The sequence below is a fragment of the Polypterus senegalus genome, chromosome 13, assembly GCF_016835505.1.
Source record: "Polypterus senegalus isolate Bchr_013 chromosome 13, ASM1683550v1, whole genome shotgun sequence".
NCBI lineage: Eukaryota > Metazoa > Chordata > Cladistia > Polypteriformes > Polypteridae > Polypterus > Polypterus senegalus.
This window is the reverse complement of record NC_053166.1, coordinates 124275581-124293163: the sequence shown is the minus strand read 5'-3', so window position 1 is coordinate 124293163 and position 17583 is coordinate 124275581. Positions and strand designations below refer to the sequence as shown.

The following is a 17583-nucleotide window of genomic DNA, read 5'->3' as shown; positions in this document are numbered from 1 at the left end:
CTTTTATCTTGGGGTCAGCCATTGTGAGACAGGTTCAGGTTTATGGTCTGAAAGGCAGAGGAGAAGAGGATTTAGAAATGGACCAAAGGAAAGAGAAAACTGCAGTCAAACATTAGTGGGTGAACACCAGAAGAGACGAGAAACACCAGAAGACTGGGAACAGCATCTCAGTAGACTCTAATCTTCAAATTCTCTTCATGTCTATTAAAAAGTGGAGGAGTGCCATTCTGTGTTCTTCTGGTGCTTTGTCAGTGTAGTCCTTAAATGTCACATGTCCTCCTTATTTCCCATTTATTTACTCTTTCAAATACAAAAAATCAGAATAACATTAATGTTTGCAGAAGATTATTTTTAAACATGTCACAGTTTGCAGGTTTCAGTCAATGTAGTGTTCATTTTACTTGGTGTTGCTCATCTGGCCATTTGTAAAATAAGATATTTAAACCTCAGTGATGTTGTGCTTTTATAAAAGGGAACTTCAACGGCTCAGTGTGACAAGTGCTGATGTTTTTACAGAGATGTTATTTAGTAGGAACTTACAGAATGTCTCCAATGTCTTCATATCTTTACAGAGTGGGAAAGATAAGGTACACTTGGCATTATAAATATGTGGTGGACTGTGGAGACCTAAGCGACTTCAATGCATCTTTGAGACTCTTAAACAATGAAGTCCATGTGAACCCAAAATGGACAGAAGAGACACTGAAGACAATGAGCTGCTTTATAAAAAATTCCTCAAGTAAAGCTGACATCAGATTGGATAACATTAATGTGTACGATTACATAAATGAAAGATTTGTTCACTTCTTGTCAGACTGTCTGGATTGGATATCTTCTATACGGTAAATAATTTAACAGAAATGTATTGTAGAGTTAATGTTCTTGTCTCTCTTCTTCCTTTTAATTTGTGGTGTCATTTTGTGCATCTGCTTCTTCTCACTGGTAGACAGCCTGACTGTTGTGAACTTGAGAGTTTTCAAGCACAAAGTAACAAAATATCTCATAAATATTCAGATTAATGTCAAAAACCCGTCTAGTTACACAAGAGAAAAGTTGAATCTTTATAAATAAAAAGTTATATTATCCACAAAAACAAAACAAGATCTGGAGAGCATAAGTCAAAATGGCAATATACACAATCGCAAAAGGTAAATGCAGTCCCCAAATAAAATCCAAAAGGTGAGGTCAAAAAACAGATCACATGTTCAAAAATCCAGAAAATTAAAAACACAGAATGAACTCAAGAGAACACAGCACACACCACAGCACAATACGTGCATCTGAATGAACCGCAAAGGACTGTGGGCTGCTCCCACCTTAAAAGGGTTGTGAATAGTTTCTTGACGCTGATAGACAGGAGGCCCCAGCACTTGAGGAGCTAGTAAACAATGCTTAAGCATAAGATAACTACATTATGAACATAATTAACACAAAGTGTAAGAGATTAGACAGACCACGTTAAAGAGCTGAGCACCACCCAGTAACTCTGTATAACTGAAAAGATAAAAAAACAAACAGCACTAGTAAAAGAATGGCTTTTCAGACTGGACTTCCACAGTGAACTGACTTCAGAATGGCCAAGCGTCCAGTTGTATGTTTTTCTGGTAGGAAGAGGTGGGTCCAGGTGGATGGTGGGTTTCTATTTCTTTATTTTTCTTTGAATATTATTAAAAAGTGCTTTGCTGTATTGGAGCACCAACCATTTCAATAACAACAACATTTATTTCTATAGCACATTTTCATACAAACAGTAGCTCAAAGTGCTTTACATATTAAAGAATAGAAAAATGAAAGACATAATTATAAAACAAAATAAATCAACATTAACATCGAATAAGAGTAAGGTTCAATGGCCAGGGGGGACAGAAAAAACAAAAAACTCCAGACGGCTGGAGAAAAAATAAAATCTGTAGGGATTCCAGACCATGAGACCACCTGACCAGTCCCCTCTGGGCATTCTACCTAACATAAATGAAACAGTCCTCTTTGGATTTAGGATTCTCATGGAAGGGCTTGATGATGATGATGGTCACGTAGACTTCTTCCTTTTAATCCGTCCATCATTGTTGGAGCATCATGAAGCTTTGAGTAGGTGGAGGTGGCGCAGGCCACCACCACAAAGAAACCGGAAAAAGAAACAGAAAAGAGAGTAGGGGTCAGTAGCGATTTTAGAGCCACCATGAATAGTTGTTATGATGAATTGAACATACAGAGTATCAGGATTAAGTTAAATTACGATTAAAATGAACTCATTGCACTCATGTCTGAAAAATCCTTCACACTCTGTACTTTTGGATTGATTGGCATCAGTGAGTGTGTTTAGTTGAGTGTTACGATGTTTTTCAACACTGAATACTCGACATTAATCAGTAATACTTTTCAGTTAATTAAATTTTGTCCTCCAAGATTTAAATAACATCCATCCCTCCTTTCCGTTCCCTGCCTTGAGGCCCTGGGTGAACATTTGCCTCAACACCAGCATTTTACACTGTTTTAAAATAACATTAGCAAATATCTTTAAGGAACAACTAAACTTCTTATGTGCCTACATGATTATCTATCTGACATCCATAAAGCTGAACATTCTGTATTATCTGTGTATCTTTATCAATTAGCTTAATGATGGGTTCTGCAATTATGGAGAAATCACCAGGACCAGATAACGTTTACCACAGAGTTCTTAAGGAGACTAGCGAGTGCAGATATAAACCCCTGACGCAAATCTTTAGGAAGTCACTGCACACTGGAGAGATTATGAAGGGCTGGAGAATGGTGAATATCATCTCATTATTTAAAAATTTGGGTGGAGTGGTGGCTCTGAGGCTAAGGATCTGTGCTGGTATCCCAAAGGTTGCCGGTTCAAATCCCTGTCACTGCCAAAAGAGATCCTACTCTGCTGGGCCTCTGCTGTACAATGGCTGACCCTGCGCTCAGACCCCAAGGCGTATGTGAAAACTAACAAATTCCTAATACAAGAAATTATATAAGTTGAACTAGAGAACAAAACAAAAAAGGGTAACCAGGCAGATCCAAGCAGCTTAAGCCAGTAAGCTTAAACTTACAGGACAGGAAAATTAATGGAAGGAATTATTAAGAATAAGATTGAGCATCACATGGCAAGGACAGGAGTTGAACTGATCAGTCAGTGTGGGGTTCAGAAGAGGGAGGTCGTGTTTTACCAACAGGCTGGAATTGTATGAGGAGGCAACAAAAGGATACGAGCAAAATGGAGCTCATGGTGTTATTTATCTTCACTTTCAGAAAGCATTTGATGAGGTGCCACATGAGAGGTGGGCGTCAAACTAAAAGAAGTGGCTGGTCAGAGTGTGTGGTGTAGATGGGGCAGAATTGGCTCAGACACAGGAAGCAGAGGGTGATGGTGAGAGGAACCTCATCAGAACTGGCCGGTGTTAAGAGTGGTGACCAGCAGGGGGCAGTGCAGGGGCCGCTGATATATTTAATATATATAAATGATTTAGATAGGAATATACTGTAAGTATCAGGCTGGTTACGTTTGTAGATGATACCAAGTCAGGTGGATTGTCAGGTAATCAGGAATCTGTTGAATCATCACAGAGGGACTTGGACAGCAGACAGGCTTGGGCAGATTTAATGTCAGTAAATGTAAAGTATTACACATAGGAAGTAAAAATGTTAGGTTTTTATACAAAGTGGAAGGAGGTCTGGAAATTGAGAGCACATCTTGTAGTTAAGTTTATACCAATTTACCAAAGTTCTGCAGATTTAAGTTTGCTTCATAGTACAGCTCTGCCATTAGTGTGACGCGTTTTCAAATAATTGCACAGACCAATGATCTTTGTTTTAAAAGTTTCAGTAAAATTTGAAAGCAAAATAATTCACACAAAAATAGAGAAATGATATTTAAGAAAAGAAAGTTTCTACTTTAAAGAAAGTTCTGTTTTAGGCTCACTTGTCTTGTTTCCTTTCTCTCTAAGTTTGGTCATAAATTCATACTTTTAAATGTCAGTCAGTCATTGTCCAACTGGCTATATCCTAACACAGGGTCACGGGGGTCTGCTGGAGCCAATCCCAGACAACACAGGGCACAAGGCAGGAACAAATCCCAGGCAGTGTGCCAGCCCACCACAGGGCACACACACACACACACACACCAAGCACACACAAGGGACAATTTAGGATCACCAACACACCTAACCTGCATGTCTTTGGACTGTGTGAGGAAACCGGAGCACCCAGAGGTCTCCATGCTACAAAAAGGACATAGCAGCACTAGAGAAGGTCCAGAGAAGAGCGACTGGGCTGATTCAGAGCTACAGGGGATGAGTTATGAGGAAAGATTCAAAGAGCTGAGCCTTTACAGTTTAAGAATAAGAAGATTAAGAGGAGACCTGAGTGAAGTAAAATTACCTGATTGCATAAAGTTATGAAGAGAATTAGTGCAGTGGATCGAGACGGTGACTTTAAAATAAGTTCATGAAGATCACGGGGACACAGTTGGAAACTTGTGAAGGGGAAGTTTCACACAAACATGAGGAACTTTTTCTTTACACAAAGGACGACAGACACTTAGAATAAGAGAACAAGTCATGTAGTAGACAGGAGGACTTTAGGGACTTTCACAACTCGACTTGATGTTATTTTAGAAGAATGAAGTGGACAGGACTGGTGAGCTTTGTTGGGCTGAATGGCCAGTTCTCGTCTGATTGTTGTCATGTTCTACAGTTCTGTCTAACACCTCACAACCTACAAAATGGAAATGACTTCAGTCAAAGAGCACTTCACAAAAATAAGTTATAATCTATTCTATTCTATAAGGTATGTGTAATTTTAATGGACTTTTCCTTTATTTCCATTTTATTTATTTTCTGATTATTTTTCTTTGTTATTATAATTCCTTGTTTTACTTCTTGTAAAGTATTTTGATCTCCCTTTTGTGTATAAAACTGCTGTAGAAAGAAATGTTGTGTTTCTCTCCTAATTTTATTTTCCTTCTAGTTTTCTAGATGGCTTCAATAAATTTACATTTTGGTGGATGTGTGATTTGTTTAAAGAGTACAAAAGAGTGAAAGGAGACAACAGCCTTCCACACCTCATCTCTTTATTTGCGCCCTTTCCAAACATGGTGCCTCTCCCAGACACTCTTTACTTCCCTGACTTCTTTGACTTCACTTTCCGGAGTCAATGTCAGCAGGACAAAGTCGCCATTCCAGAGCACAGAGAGGCTTTCCAAGATCTTCGGCGATGTTTACTCAGCAGTCTTTTGGATGCTTTAAGGTATGTTGGCTTACTGATCAGTCGAGTTTGAGCAGACTATAAAGAGTGATGGACTCCTCTGAACCAATCCTAGACATGCACTGGCTGAGGAGATCCTTCCATATCTTTTTGGATTTTTTTCCTTTTACTATTCATATTTTTTCATTTTCATGTTAATGTTCTTTTTCTTTTATTGTTTTCTCTTTCTCACCTTTATCTACATTTAATTTCTTCTCTCTCTTCTCTAATGTTTGATTATCTCTTCAGTTATTTTCAATCTTTATGAAGATGGTAAAAACATCCAAAGCTCTTCAAGTTCACCCATTTTGGTCTACTTTTCTTTTTGTTGTATTTCATATTTCAACATCACAGGGGTGTTGATGGCCTCCATTGTTCCCCACTGATGATGTGCAGACAGACAGCGTGACTTTTTCTTGGTCTGGTCACATAGGTGTGGAGTGATGCTGTAGTAAGTGCACATGTGGATATCAATGATGTCAGTAGTAGGATTTGAAGTCACAACCTCAGGGTTTGAAATCAGAGCCTTGACCGCTACGCCACACTGCCTGCCTGTTGTGAGATCTCAATTATCTTCATTTTCCTTGGCTTCAGAAATACACTCCACGTTTCAGAGCAGATACTGCATGGAGTCCATGTTGCTTTACGAAGTGTATTCAGTTTGTGATTGGCCCATCTTTTCAGATTTCCCACTTAGACACTCTCCTTGAGATTTATTCTGAAATTTCAGACAAACAAGGGTCCCTGCAGATCCCACCCCATCGCCCACATGATCGACTGAGTTACTTTCTGAAGCCTCCTTGCCTAAGGGTCGCTGTTATCTTCTGTCCTGTACTGAGCTGAAGGCTATCAAGGCTTATATTGGTGAAAACTTACATAATGGTTTTATTTAGCCATCTGTCAGTCCTGATGGGGTTGGATTATTTTTTATCAATGAGTTTAAAGATGAGTCTCTTCACCCTTGTATTGATTTTCAGGAACTTAAAAAAAATTACAGTAAAGAATAATGAGCTCTTCCACTGATCTCTTCCTTTCCTGACCAAAGGTGGACGTGTGGAAGTCTGCGTTCAACACATCATCAGGCCGCTATATGTATTTAGTCATGTCATGAGGTTTGGCTCATGCGCTTGCACTATTTCTATCTTTTCTTAAGGATATCTTGTGTGATCTTTTAGGTCATTCAGTTGATTTATATCAGTGATATCTCTGTCTTTTTAAAAGATTCCATATCTGACGTAGCTCATGCAAAGGAGGCTTTCTCATGTCTTTGTGAAAATAACTTGTTTGCTAATTTTGAGAAATTTGAGTTTCAGCAGACTTCAGCACTGTTGGTGGGTTATCACATCAGCCATTCTTGTATTGAAACAGACACAGAGAAAGTCTCTACAAGTTTGACCAGGAAAAACCTTAAAGTATAAAACATCCAAAAAGTTTTGTTAGGTTTGCAAATTTCTACTGTTGCTTTATAAAGCTCCTATTATTACACTCACTAAGAGAGTACTAAGAAATGTTCTTGAACTTGTGAAACCAGCAGGTGTTTGATAATCTAAAGACTTGATTCATGTCTGTTGCCATTTTGAGACCCCCTCACCATTTTAGTGGAGGTCGATGTGTTTAGTGTCAGAATGGCATTATTTTTTGAAGACACAATCTGCTTCTGAGCAGAACTATGATGTGGATAATGGTGAAATGTTTGTTACTAAATTAGCTTTAGAAGAATTGACTGGAATGTATAACTCCTGAGTTTTTTATTTTTCTAATCCATAGGAATATTACTTACCTTAAATCTGCAAAGTGACATAATGAGAGACCAGAACGGTGGGCTCAGTCAGTTTAACTTTTTAGTTCCTTATCACCTTGTTTTTTTTTTTTTCTTTATTAATTTTATTGCAGTCCATACAAATCAATCAAGTTTTTACAAAAAGTACAATTATGTTAAGAACAGATCGATCCCCACCCCTGAGAGAGAGAGCAAGCCAAACGTGTAAAATTTAAGGCTTGTAAACATACCTAAATTAATAAATTCTCTGTGCTTTATAAACTTATTTTAAAATATTACTGATTAGATCCTGCCATGTTTTGAAAAAGTCTGTACAGATCCTCTAACTGAGTATTTGATTTTTCCAATTTTAAATAATATAACACATCAGTTTCCCACTGACTTAAAAGAGGAGAGTTTGGGTTCTTCCAGTTTATCAGAATAAGTCTGCGTGCCAACAGTGTAGTGAATGCAATCACAATTTGTTTGTCCTTCTCCACTTTAAGACCCTCTGGAAGAACCCCAAACACAGCTGTTAATGGGTTAGGAGGGATTGTGAGTCCAAGGCTGTCTGAGAGGTAATTAAAATTTTTGTCCAGAATAATGTTAATTTGGTGCAGGCCCAGAACATGTGACCCAGTGAGGCTGGGGCTTGGTTGCAACGTTCGCAGGTTGGATCATGCCCTGGAAACATTTTGGAGAGTTTTAGTCGAGACAGATGTGCTCGATATATAATTTTGAGTTGTATAATTGTATGCTTTGCGCATATGGAGCTCGAGTGAATTCTCTGCATTGCTACTTTCCACTCCTTTTCTGATATATTAATTGAGAGATCTTTTCCCAGTGTCCTCTTGGATCTTTGAAAGGAAGGGATTGTAAAATGATTTTATATATTGTAGAGATGGAGTCTAAGTCCTTGAGATTGAGCAATATTTTTTCCAGCATGGATGAGGGTGCAAGATGAGGAAAATCTGGAAGGTTCTGTTTAACAAAGTTCCTGATTTGAAGATAGTGAAAGAAATGTGTAGCTGGAATGTTAAATTTGGAATGTAATTGTTCATAGGATGCAAAGGCGTTGTCTATATAAAGATCTCTAAGCAAGTTAATTCCAAATTTTTCCAGATATTAAAACTGCATATGTTTGTGAAGGTTGAAAGAGGTGGTTCTCTTGCAGAGGTGCCACAGATAGAAGCTTCTCCGTCTTAAAATGCTTTCTACATTGGTTCCAGATTCTAAGTGAGTGGAGCACAATTGGGTTATTAGTGTATTGCCGATAACGTGTGTTTATTGGAGCACAAGCAAGGAATACAAAGAAGTACTGCAGGATTTTACTTCTATTGCGGTCCAAGCCTGTGTATGTTCTTCTATTTGTGTCCAGGTTCTTATCGCCTGTATATTTGCTGCCCAGTAATAAAACTGGAAGTTAGGTAGAGCCATGCCACCTTCTGCCTTTTGTCTTTGTAGGGTCGCTCTTTTGATGCGTGGATGTTTTGAATTCCAAATAAATGAGGTTATTGTTGAATCTAATTGCTTAAAGAATGATTTATTAATGTATATTGGGATGTTTTGAAATAAAAAAGGAGCTTAGGAAGAATATTCATCTTAACAGTGTTAATTCTTCCAGCTAGTGTGAGATGAAGGGTTGACCATCTATGCAAGTCTTGTTTAATTTTTTCCATGCAGACGACAAATTTTGTTGATAAAGAGCTTTATGTTTACTTGTGATGTTTACCCCGAGGTATTTAAACTGTTCTGCAATGATAAAAGGTAGGGTGTCTAATCTAATATTATATGCTTGAGAATTCACTGGAAAGAGTACACTTTTATTCAGATTAATTCTGAGACCAGAGATCTTTTGAAATTCTGTGAGTGCTGCTAAGACTGCAGGCACAGAATTTTCTGGGTCCGATATATACAGTACCATGTCATCTGCATATAATGAGATTTTCTGTTCCAGTCCTTCTCTGCTAATCCCCTTTATCTGATCAGTATTTCGACAATGTATTGCCAGTGGTTCAATGGCAATTGCAAACAGCAGCGGTGACAAGGGCATCCTTGTCTAGTGCCACGTTCTAGTTTAAAGTAGTCTGAGCAAATGTTATTGATGCAAACTGAAGCTTCTGGGTTAGTATACAGTAATTTAATCCATGCACAAATGTTCGGGCCAAACCCAAACTTCTCCAATGTAGTAAAAAGGTATTTCCATTCAATCATGTCGAATGCTTTTTCTGCATCCAATGATAATAATATTTCTGGGGTGTTTGATTTAGTTGGTGAGTATATTACATTAAACAGGCGTCGAAGATTTGAAGATAAGTGTCGGCCCCTAATAAATCCAGTTTGGTCTTGTGATATTACTGAGGGAGCACTTTCTCCATCCTTCTAGCTATGATTTTAGAGAGTATTTTAACGTCGTTATTCAGAAGTGAAATTGGTCTGTATGATGCACATTGTAATAAGTCCTTATTTTGTTTTGGAAAACAGTGATTAGTGCTTGGCGAAAGGTTTGTGGAAGAGATTGGTTATCTCTGGCTTCTGTAAATGTTGCTAATAGGAGGGAGCTAGCTGAGCGGAGAATTTCTTGTTAAATTCTGCAGGGTAGCCATCAGGGCCTGCTGCTTTCCACCTTGGAGTGACTTTATAGCATCTAGTAATTCTGATAATGACAGAGGTTTATCAAGTTCCTCCACACTAAAAGCGTCTATTTGTGGTATCTGTAATGTATCCAGAAATGCATTAGATTGTGTATTGTCTTCTTTAAACTCAGTAGTATATAGGGATTTATAGTAGTCTCTGAAAGTGTGCATTATATTTTTGTGTTCGACGATTTTATCTCCGTTTGCGTTGGTGATTACTGAGATTGCGTTGCGCACTTCTTGCTTGTGAATTTGTTGAGCTAAAAGCTTATTAGCTTTCTCTCCATGTTCATAGTAATGATGTCTGGATTTGTAGATTAGTTGTTCAGTTTCTTTAGTTGTCAAGAGGTTTAATTCTGAATGTAGAGCCTGCCTTTTCCTATGTAGAGTCTCGCTTGGTAGTCTGGCATGTTCTTCATCTATTTTAGTAATTTCGCTTTTTATCTCTGCTACTTTCTTGGCTTCGGATTTATTTCTGTGGGAAAGATATGAGATAATCTGTCCTCTTAAGAAGGCCTTAAGAGTTTCCCAGAGTATTCCTGCAGAGATCTCGGGGATGTATTTGTCTCTAGAAAGAATTTGATTTGTTTGGATATAAATTCAGTACAATTCTCATCTGCTAATAGAAGCGGGTTGAGGCGCCATCTGCGGAGTGAGTGTATGGGGCTTAGTAATTTTAGCTCCAAGATCATAGGTGCATGGTCAGAAATAACAATAGCATCGTATTTGCAAGATTTAATCTTAGGCAAGAAGTTATTGTCTATAAAGAAGTAATCAATCCTTGAGTAGCAATGATGTACTGGTGAGTAGAAAGAATATGTTCTTGAATTTGGGTTTAAAAACCTCCAGGGTCTGATAAGTTGTGATCAGTTATAAACTTTGTAATTATCTTTGCTGTGTTAGATGTCGTTCCCCCTGTGGAAGAAGTCCTATCTAAAAGTGGATTTAGAACACAATTAAAGTCCCCAGCCATTATAACTTTATGAGTGTTCAGATTGGGAATGGATGCAAATAAATTTTGTATAAATTCCTTATCATCAACATTAGGTGCATAAGCATTTATCAAAATCATTTTACAGTTAGATAAGTCTCCCATGACCATTACATATCTCCCTTCAGGATCCAATACTACATCTGATGCTACAAATGGTACTGTTCTATGTATGAGAATTCCCACACCTCTAGTTTTCTTTGTAAAACTAGAATGGAACATTTGGCCAGTCCAGTCTTTTTGCAGCCGGAACTGATCCTTGCTTATTAAGTGTGTCTCCTGTAAAAATACTATTTTAGCGTTTAGACCTGTTAGGTGAGAGAGTACTTGCTTTGTCTTTAATTCGTGATTCTGGCCTTTAACATTCCAGCTCACGAAGTGGCTAGAACCCACTTCACACAGTCCTGGTCCTCTGACATACCCAGAGACAGAGCACATCCAAAGCAAAACAAGCCCCCACGCAGTGGCGTTTTAGGGTTAAAAGATAGAGATATCTATTACCAATATAGTCTTTAAAAAAAAAAAAATATTGTGCACTTAAACTATATATATAGTCTTCAGCAATTTTAGTGCATTAAGATAATACACCCAGATAATAAACCCGGGGGATGGTGTTAAAAATGTGTCCAGAATAAGAATAATAAGTCTTAATGCAATAATAGCAATAACAATAAACCAAGAGTATGATGTTGAACAGTCTCGTTTAGGGTAGAGAGAAAATAATTAGCTAATAATAAAAAAAAAGAAATGAACCTTATCATCTTGTTGATGGTGTGAAAGCAGATGCAGTTTCCAGACCGACCAAGCCTGAAGTGGTGGTATTTGAACCCAAACCTATTAGTCCACCTTGAACATTTTTAGAAGCAACAGTCATAGAATTGCTAGAATATTTGTGGAAGTCCCTTCACTCATCGTGGTCCAATTCTCCGCCACCTCCTGAGACATCTGAGTCATTTGTTCCTGAATTGGTACTTTGTACAGTTTCAGGTGGAGTCCTTTATCACCCTTTTGGGGTCACCCTGATATTTTTAAGACTTTGCAGTTTATACAACAATACTTCAGGTGGTTGAATTTGGCTAAAAATGTTAAATTCTCTGTGAGGGTATGTTGCACTTGTTGTCATTTTAAATATTTTTTGCCCCTCCTCGCCCCCGACATATGACATGGGAGGATATAATGGCGGATTTCATTAACTGACCTGCCTCTTCTTTCTAATGGGAGTCTCCATTTATTGTCTTCATTCCACAAGGTGTTTTGTAACAAGACAGGTATCCAAGTTAAAGTCACCTTCAGTCTTCACCCGAAGTTTAATGGATTATCAGAAAGATTTGATCAGGACCAGGGAGAGTTTCTGTTCGGCATTCTAAGCTATTTTCAGCCTAACTTGATGGAGGTGATTCCTCTTTTGGAATTTTCTAGAAACATCTTATTTAACTCCTCCCTGATTTTATCACCATTTGAGAGTCAATGTAGTTTTAAATCACCAATAATTTGGTGTGATACCTTTGAGTCCTTGTCTGTCAGAATTCGTGAGGCCCTTCCATTCTCCCATACTTTGGGTAAAATAGAACTCAAAGTCACAGGTGGGAACCTCTGATAAAAAAATATGATAATACAAGAAGATCTCCTCCTCCCAATATTCAGATTGGATAGAATGTCTGGCTCATGGCTTCAAAATATCTGTTGGAGAGTTCCATCCTGTTCCATTCCATATGTGGTCCCAGCTTTATCAGTCCATATTCCATTCTTAAATGTGTTACACCAGTCACATATATTTTGTCTTTTTTATGTTGTTTTCAAACTCATGCCTTGTTTCCTGTGTCAGTTCTTGAGTCCGTTCACTTTTGTTACTTTCTTTTTGCTGTTAAACTTCCATCTATGGTGGAGATGTGCAGCATCAAGAATATGGAGTACAGAGAGGTTTGGATTATACGTACGGTTAGAGGTTCCAGAGTGGAGTAGCTGATACAATGATACACTGGCGTGGTTATAGCCAAGAGGAGCCATCTTGTGTTAAGAATGACCTGTGATTACTGGCTGATTTCCACAGTTGCTTTCCATCAAAAGAGGAGAGATACAGTATGTAGTATTAAGGTGGGTGACAGTTCTGTACTGGGGCTCAATTATGGAAGCTCTCACTCTGAGATAATTTACATTCACCAGTCAGCCTGTACTGTGCGTCTCTGAGAAGGTGGAGAATTAGAACAGACAAAGACATTGCATATCCAGTCATCTTGTGTTCCTGTTTTACTAAGCTGTGTCATTCTCTGCCGTGTATTTACAAACCATGAAACAGACCTAACTCCATTTACATGGCAATACCACTATAGTGCATTCCTAAAGGGCAAAAGTTTGGAACAACCAGGACTCTTCCTAGAGCTGAGAGTCAAACTGAGCAATTAGTGGACAATGGCCTGGTTAAGAGAGGGGGCCAAAAATCTGATGGTCATTCTGCCTGATCTCCAGAGAAACCTGAGTGCAGATGGGAGAAACTTCCAGAAGAACAACATGTCCATGTCACACTTTGCTGATCGGGGCTTTATGTCAGAGTGACTAAGTAAAAGCCTCTTCTCAGTAAAAGACACATGAAAGGCCACTTAGAGTTTGACAAAAAGCACCCAAAGGACTCTCAAACTGTGAGAAGACAAATTCTCTGGTCTGATGAAACAAAGATTGACGTCCTTGTCCTCAGTTCTAAGCATCACATCAGTAGGACACCAGACCCTGCTCTTCACCTGCACAACACCATTACAGCTGTGAAGTACGGTGGTGGCAGCATCAGGCTGTAGGGCTGTTTCTCCACTCAGAGGTGATTTGTATCCTAACTGAATATGACGCCCGTTCTAAGAGCTTATCATCCAAACAGGAGACAATAAAGGCTACTTTGATCTTATAAGAAGCATGAAGATCGAAAACCAAGCAACACTGACTTAAAAGCTGACTGTATTACCTTAGGATGCATGAAAAGGTGAAGAATCTCAGGCTATTTGACAAGACTGAGCCCTATTAGATTTTTATTTTCTCTGCCCCCTGCATTGATCATCCAGTTTGTTAAACTCCAGAATTAACTGATGAAGAGGATGTTCACTCTTTTGTCTTTTTGCAGAATTTTTCTAACTGGTCTTGTAATGGAACTGACTGTGAAAAGGGTAATCAGTTTAAATAATTAAAGACAAGATAATTAAAGAAGAAGAGTCAGGGACAAAGCAAAGGTCAAAAACCAAAAGTCATCAAGACAGAAACATGAAAGTCAAATCGTAAACCAAAAGTCGTAGTCAAGGGGCAGAGCTTTGTTACAAAATACTAGTAATTGAAAGTTCAAAGTAAGTAGCTGTACTGGTGAGTATTTTAGGGTGATCTTTGTACCAGCGCATTGATGACATCACAGGTGACGTAACCCTGCAGCTTCTCAGTAAATCCCCTTGGGAACAAACACTGTAACCCACCAATTATCAGCGCAATTCTCAATCAGAAAATGGCCCAGAAAAAGATGGTAAAGAAGACATCACATCTAAAGTGAAGCACTTAACAATATTGTGATTTTTGAAGTTGATTCCTTGAGTATTAAAATCCCCAACATGAGGTCAAAATTAATATTTCAGCTGCGAGATCTCGACATGTTCAAAACAATCATGAAACTCACAATGGAATCAGAATTGTTGATGGCATCACGTGACAGCGAGGACAACACATTATGGTAACAGCCATGCCACAGTGAGAAAAATCACAGGGAGATGTTAAATGAAATACAGGTTAATAAATTAACATTATACCAAAAATGAAGACATAACTACAAGGTCCATTACATCAGCATTATGAACAAATTAGGGTTTGAAATTACAAAGCTGTTGATCTTTACTGTTTTATTTTTGAGCTAATGAGCACCGGATGGCATCAAAGGTAGCGACTTCTCTGTGCAGCAGACAGACTTTCAGCGGAGTGGGAGAGGTGGTGACCCTAAAAACCCTCGTCTGACTGATAGCACCATCAGCTTTAGTTTTAAGGGTCTGCAGATATGATTTAGTTTAATCACTAGTGATGAACTTCTAAAATATTCTGAATCCCCAGAGTCCATTAATTCTTGTATATTTTTTATTAAACTTTGCACCAGAGTGCTCAGTGAATTCTTCAACAGTGTTGGACTACAAACCTCCACCTCACCAATGCTAAGATTTGCTGATTTTACAGAATGTTCTGCGTTGTGCTTACAGTCAGCAGCAATATGTCCAAACTCTACACAAATGCATCTGCAGTCTTGGACAAAGGTTTACACCAACATCTCAGTCATTGTGCCAATTATGTCATAATGTGCCACTTCAAGTGACCCACCGCCTAATGATAGATCATCACATCATGAAATTGGTGTCACCAAATGGCAGCTCATATTAGGAAACAAAATGGCATTTGTGTTCAATTCAAAACAAAACAACAGTAAAATTAATTACATTTCACACAAGATGATATGCAGGTAGACATTTATTAGAATGAAAGCTTTGATAACAATAATTCATTCTCAACAAAGTGAGCACCTGGCTGTGTTCTTTCCATCTCATTAGCAGAGCCTGCAGGTCCTCTAAACACACAGAGTGTTATTAATTTATTATCACAAAGTCAAGGTTGCTTTCCAATGGAAATCCAAAGCTGCACTTCTAACTGCACACAATACTCTGCGGCGTGCTTTGCCTTTCACCTTTCCCAGCATACCCTGCACTCCCTCCTGTTTGGCTTGTCAAGTCCTTCACGCCTTAGGCTGCCTTGTCCTGGTGATCTGTCGGCTGTAAAGGTTCAAGTATCTGCCATTCATATCTAAATCATCACAATCCGCTGTAGCAATTCTCACATGAACAATTAATCTGCTGTTCAAAAGGGTCTGACTACAGTTACCCACCACACCAACCTTTATGTAGGGGGGCTTTCTAGCTTTCAAAGAGCTGATGTCCTAAGACCCTCATATGTTCTGAGCCCCTACAATAAACACGTCACTTTTCAGTTGTCCTCCTCTTATTTTTAATTTTTCACTTTCGCCCTCCATAAGATCTGCAGGATGAATGACAACACATCTGGTCACAGTTACATGTGTCTGAATTCTAAAGCCATTTGCAGGACTGGTGCCATAGCCCACATAGTAGATGTGTTTTCACGCCATTTTACACCTCTCAGTGACAGCTCTTTTTATCTCGGGTCAGCCATTGTGAGACAGGTTCAGGTTTATGGTCTGAAAGGCAGAGGAGAAGAGGATTCAGAAATGGACCAAAGGAAAGAGAAAACTGCAGTCAAACATTAGTGGGTGAACACCAGAAGAGACAAGAAACACCAGAAGACTGGGAACAGCATCTCAGTAGACTTTCATCTTCAAATTCTCTCCATGTATGTTAAAAGTGGAGGAGTGCCATTCTGTGTTCTTCTGGTGCTTTGTCAGTGTAGTCCTTAAATGTCACATGTCCTCTTTATTTCACATTTATTTACTCTTTCAAATGCAAAAAATAAAAAAAAACCTTAATGTTTGCAGAAGATTATTTTTAAACTTGTCACAGTTTGCAGGTTTCAATTATTGTAGTGTTCATTTTACTTGGTGTTCTTCATCTGGCCATTTGTAAAATAAGATATTTAAACCTCAGTGATGTGTTTTTATAAAAGGAAACTTCAACGGCTCAGTGTGACAAGTGCTGATGTTTTTACAGAGATGTTATTTAGTAGGAACTAACAGAATGTCTGCAATGTCTTCATATCTTTACAGAGAGGGACAGAGAAGATACACTTGGTATTATAAATGTATGGTGGACTGTGGGGACCTGAACGACTTCAATGAATCTTTGAGACTCACAAACAATGAAGTCCACATTGACCCAACCTGGACAGAAGAGACACTGAAGACAATGAGCTGCTTTATAAAAAGCTCCTCAAGTAAAGCTGACATCAGATTGGATAACATCCGTCATCACCGTGGCATAAATAAAGGATTTGTTCACTTCTTGTCAGACTGTCTGGATTGGATATCTTCTATATGGTAAATAATTTAACAGAAATGTATTGTCGAGTTAATGTTCTTGTTTCTGTTCTTCCTTTTAATTTGTGGTGTCATTTTGTGCATCTGCTTCTTCTCACTGGTGGACAGCCTGACTGTTATGAACTTGAGAGTTTCTAAGCACAAAGTAACAAAATATATTCAGATTAATGTCAAACACCTGTCTGGTTACACAAGAGAAAAGTTGAATCTTAATAAATAAAAAGTTATATTATCCACAAAAACAAAACAAGATCTGGAGAGCATAAGTCAAAATGGCAATATACACAATCGCAAAAGGTAAATGCAGTCCCCAAATAAAATCCAAAAGGTGAGGTCAAAAAACAGATCACATGTTCAAAAATCCAGAAAATTAAAAACACAGAATGAACTCAAGAGAACACACCACACCACAGCACAACGAGTGCATCTGAATGAACCGCAAAGGACTGTGGGCTGCTCCCACCTTAAAAGGGTTGTGAATAGTTTCTTGACGCTGATAGACAGGAGGCCCCAGCACTTGAGGAGCTAGTAAACAATGCTTAAGCATAAGATAACTACATTATGAACATAATTAACACAAAGTGTAAGAGATTAGACAGACCACATTAAAGAGCTGAGCACCACCCGGTAACTCTGTATAACTGAAAAGCAAAAACCAAACAGCACTAGTAAAAGAATGGCTTTTCAGACTGGACTTCCACAGTGAACTGACTTCAGAATGGCCAAGCGTCCAGTTGTATGTTTTTCTGGTAGGAAGAGGTGGGTCCAGATGGACGGTGGGTTTCTATTTCTTTATTTTTCTTTGAATATTATTAAAAAGTGCTTCACTGTATTGGAGCCCCAACCATTTGCACTCATGTCTGAAATATCCTTCACACTCTGTACTTTTGGATTGATTGGCATCAGTGAGTGTGTTTAGTTGAGTGTTACGATGTTT

General features: G+C 38.5%; 1 protein-coding gene across 2 annotated transcripts in view; it reads left to right on the top strand.

Moving 5' to 3' along the window:
• Nucleotides 1–569: 569 nt before the first annotated feature.
• Nucleotides 570–17583, top strand: part of LOC120542630 — a 28057-nt gene continuing 11043 nt past the window's right edge. The window contains exons 1-3 of one of the 2 annotated variants that reach the window (XM_039775217.1): nt 570–842; nt 4978–5256; nt 16377–16554. In XM_039775217.1, the coding sequence (XP_039631151.1) occupies nt 712–842; nt 4978–5256; nt 16377–16554 (588 nt within the window). In that variant the 5' untranslated portion in view covers nt 570–711. The remainder of the gene's footprint in view (nt 843–4977; nt 5257–16376; nt 16555–17583) is intronic. The other variant, XM_039775216.1, reaches the window with a different exon arrangement.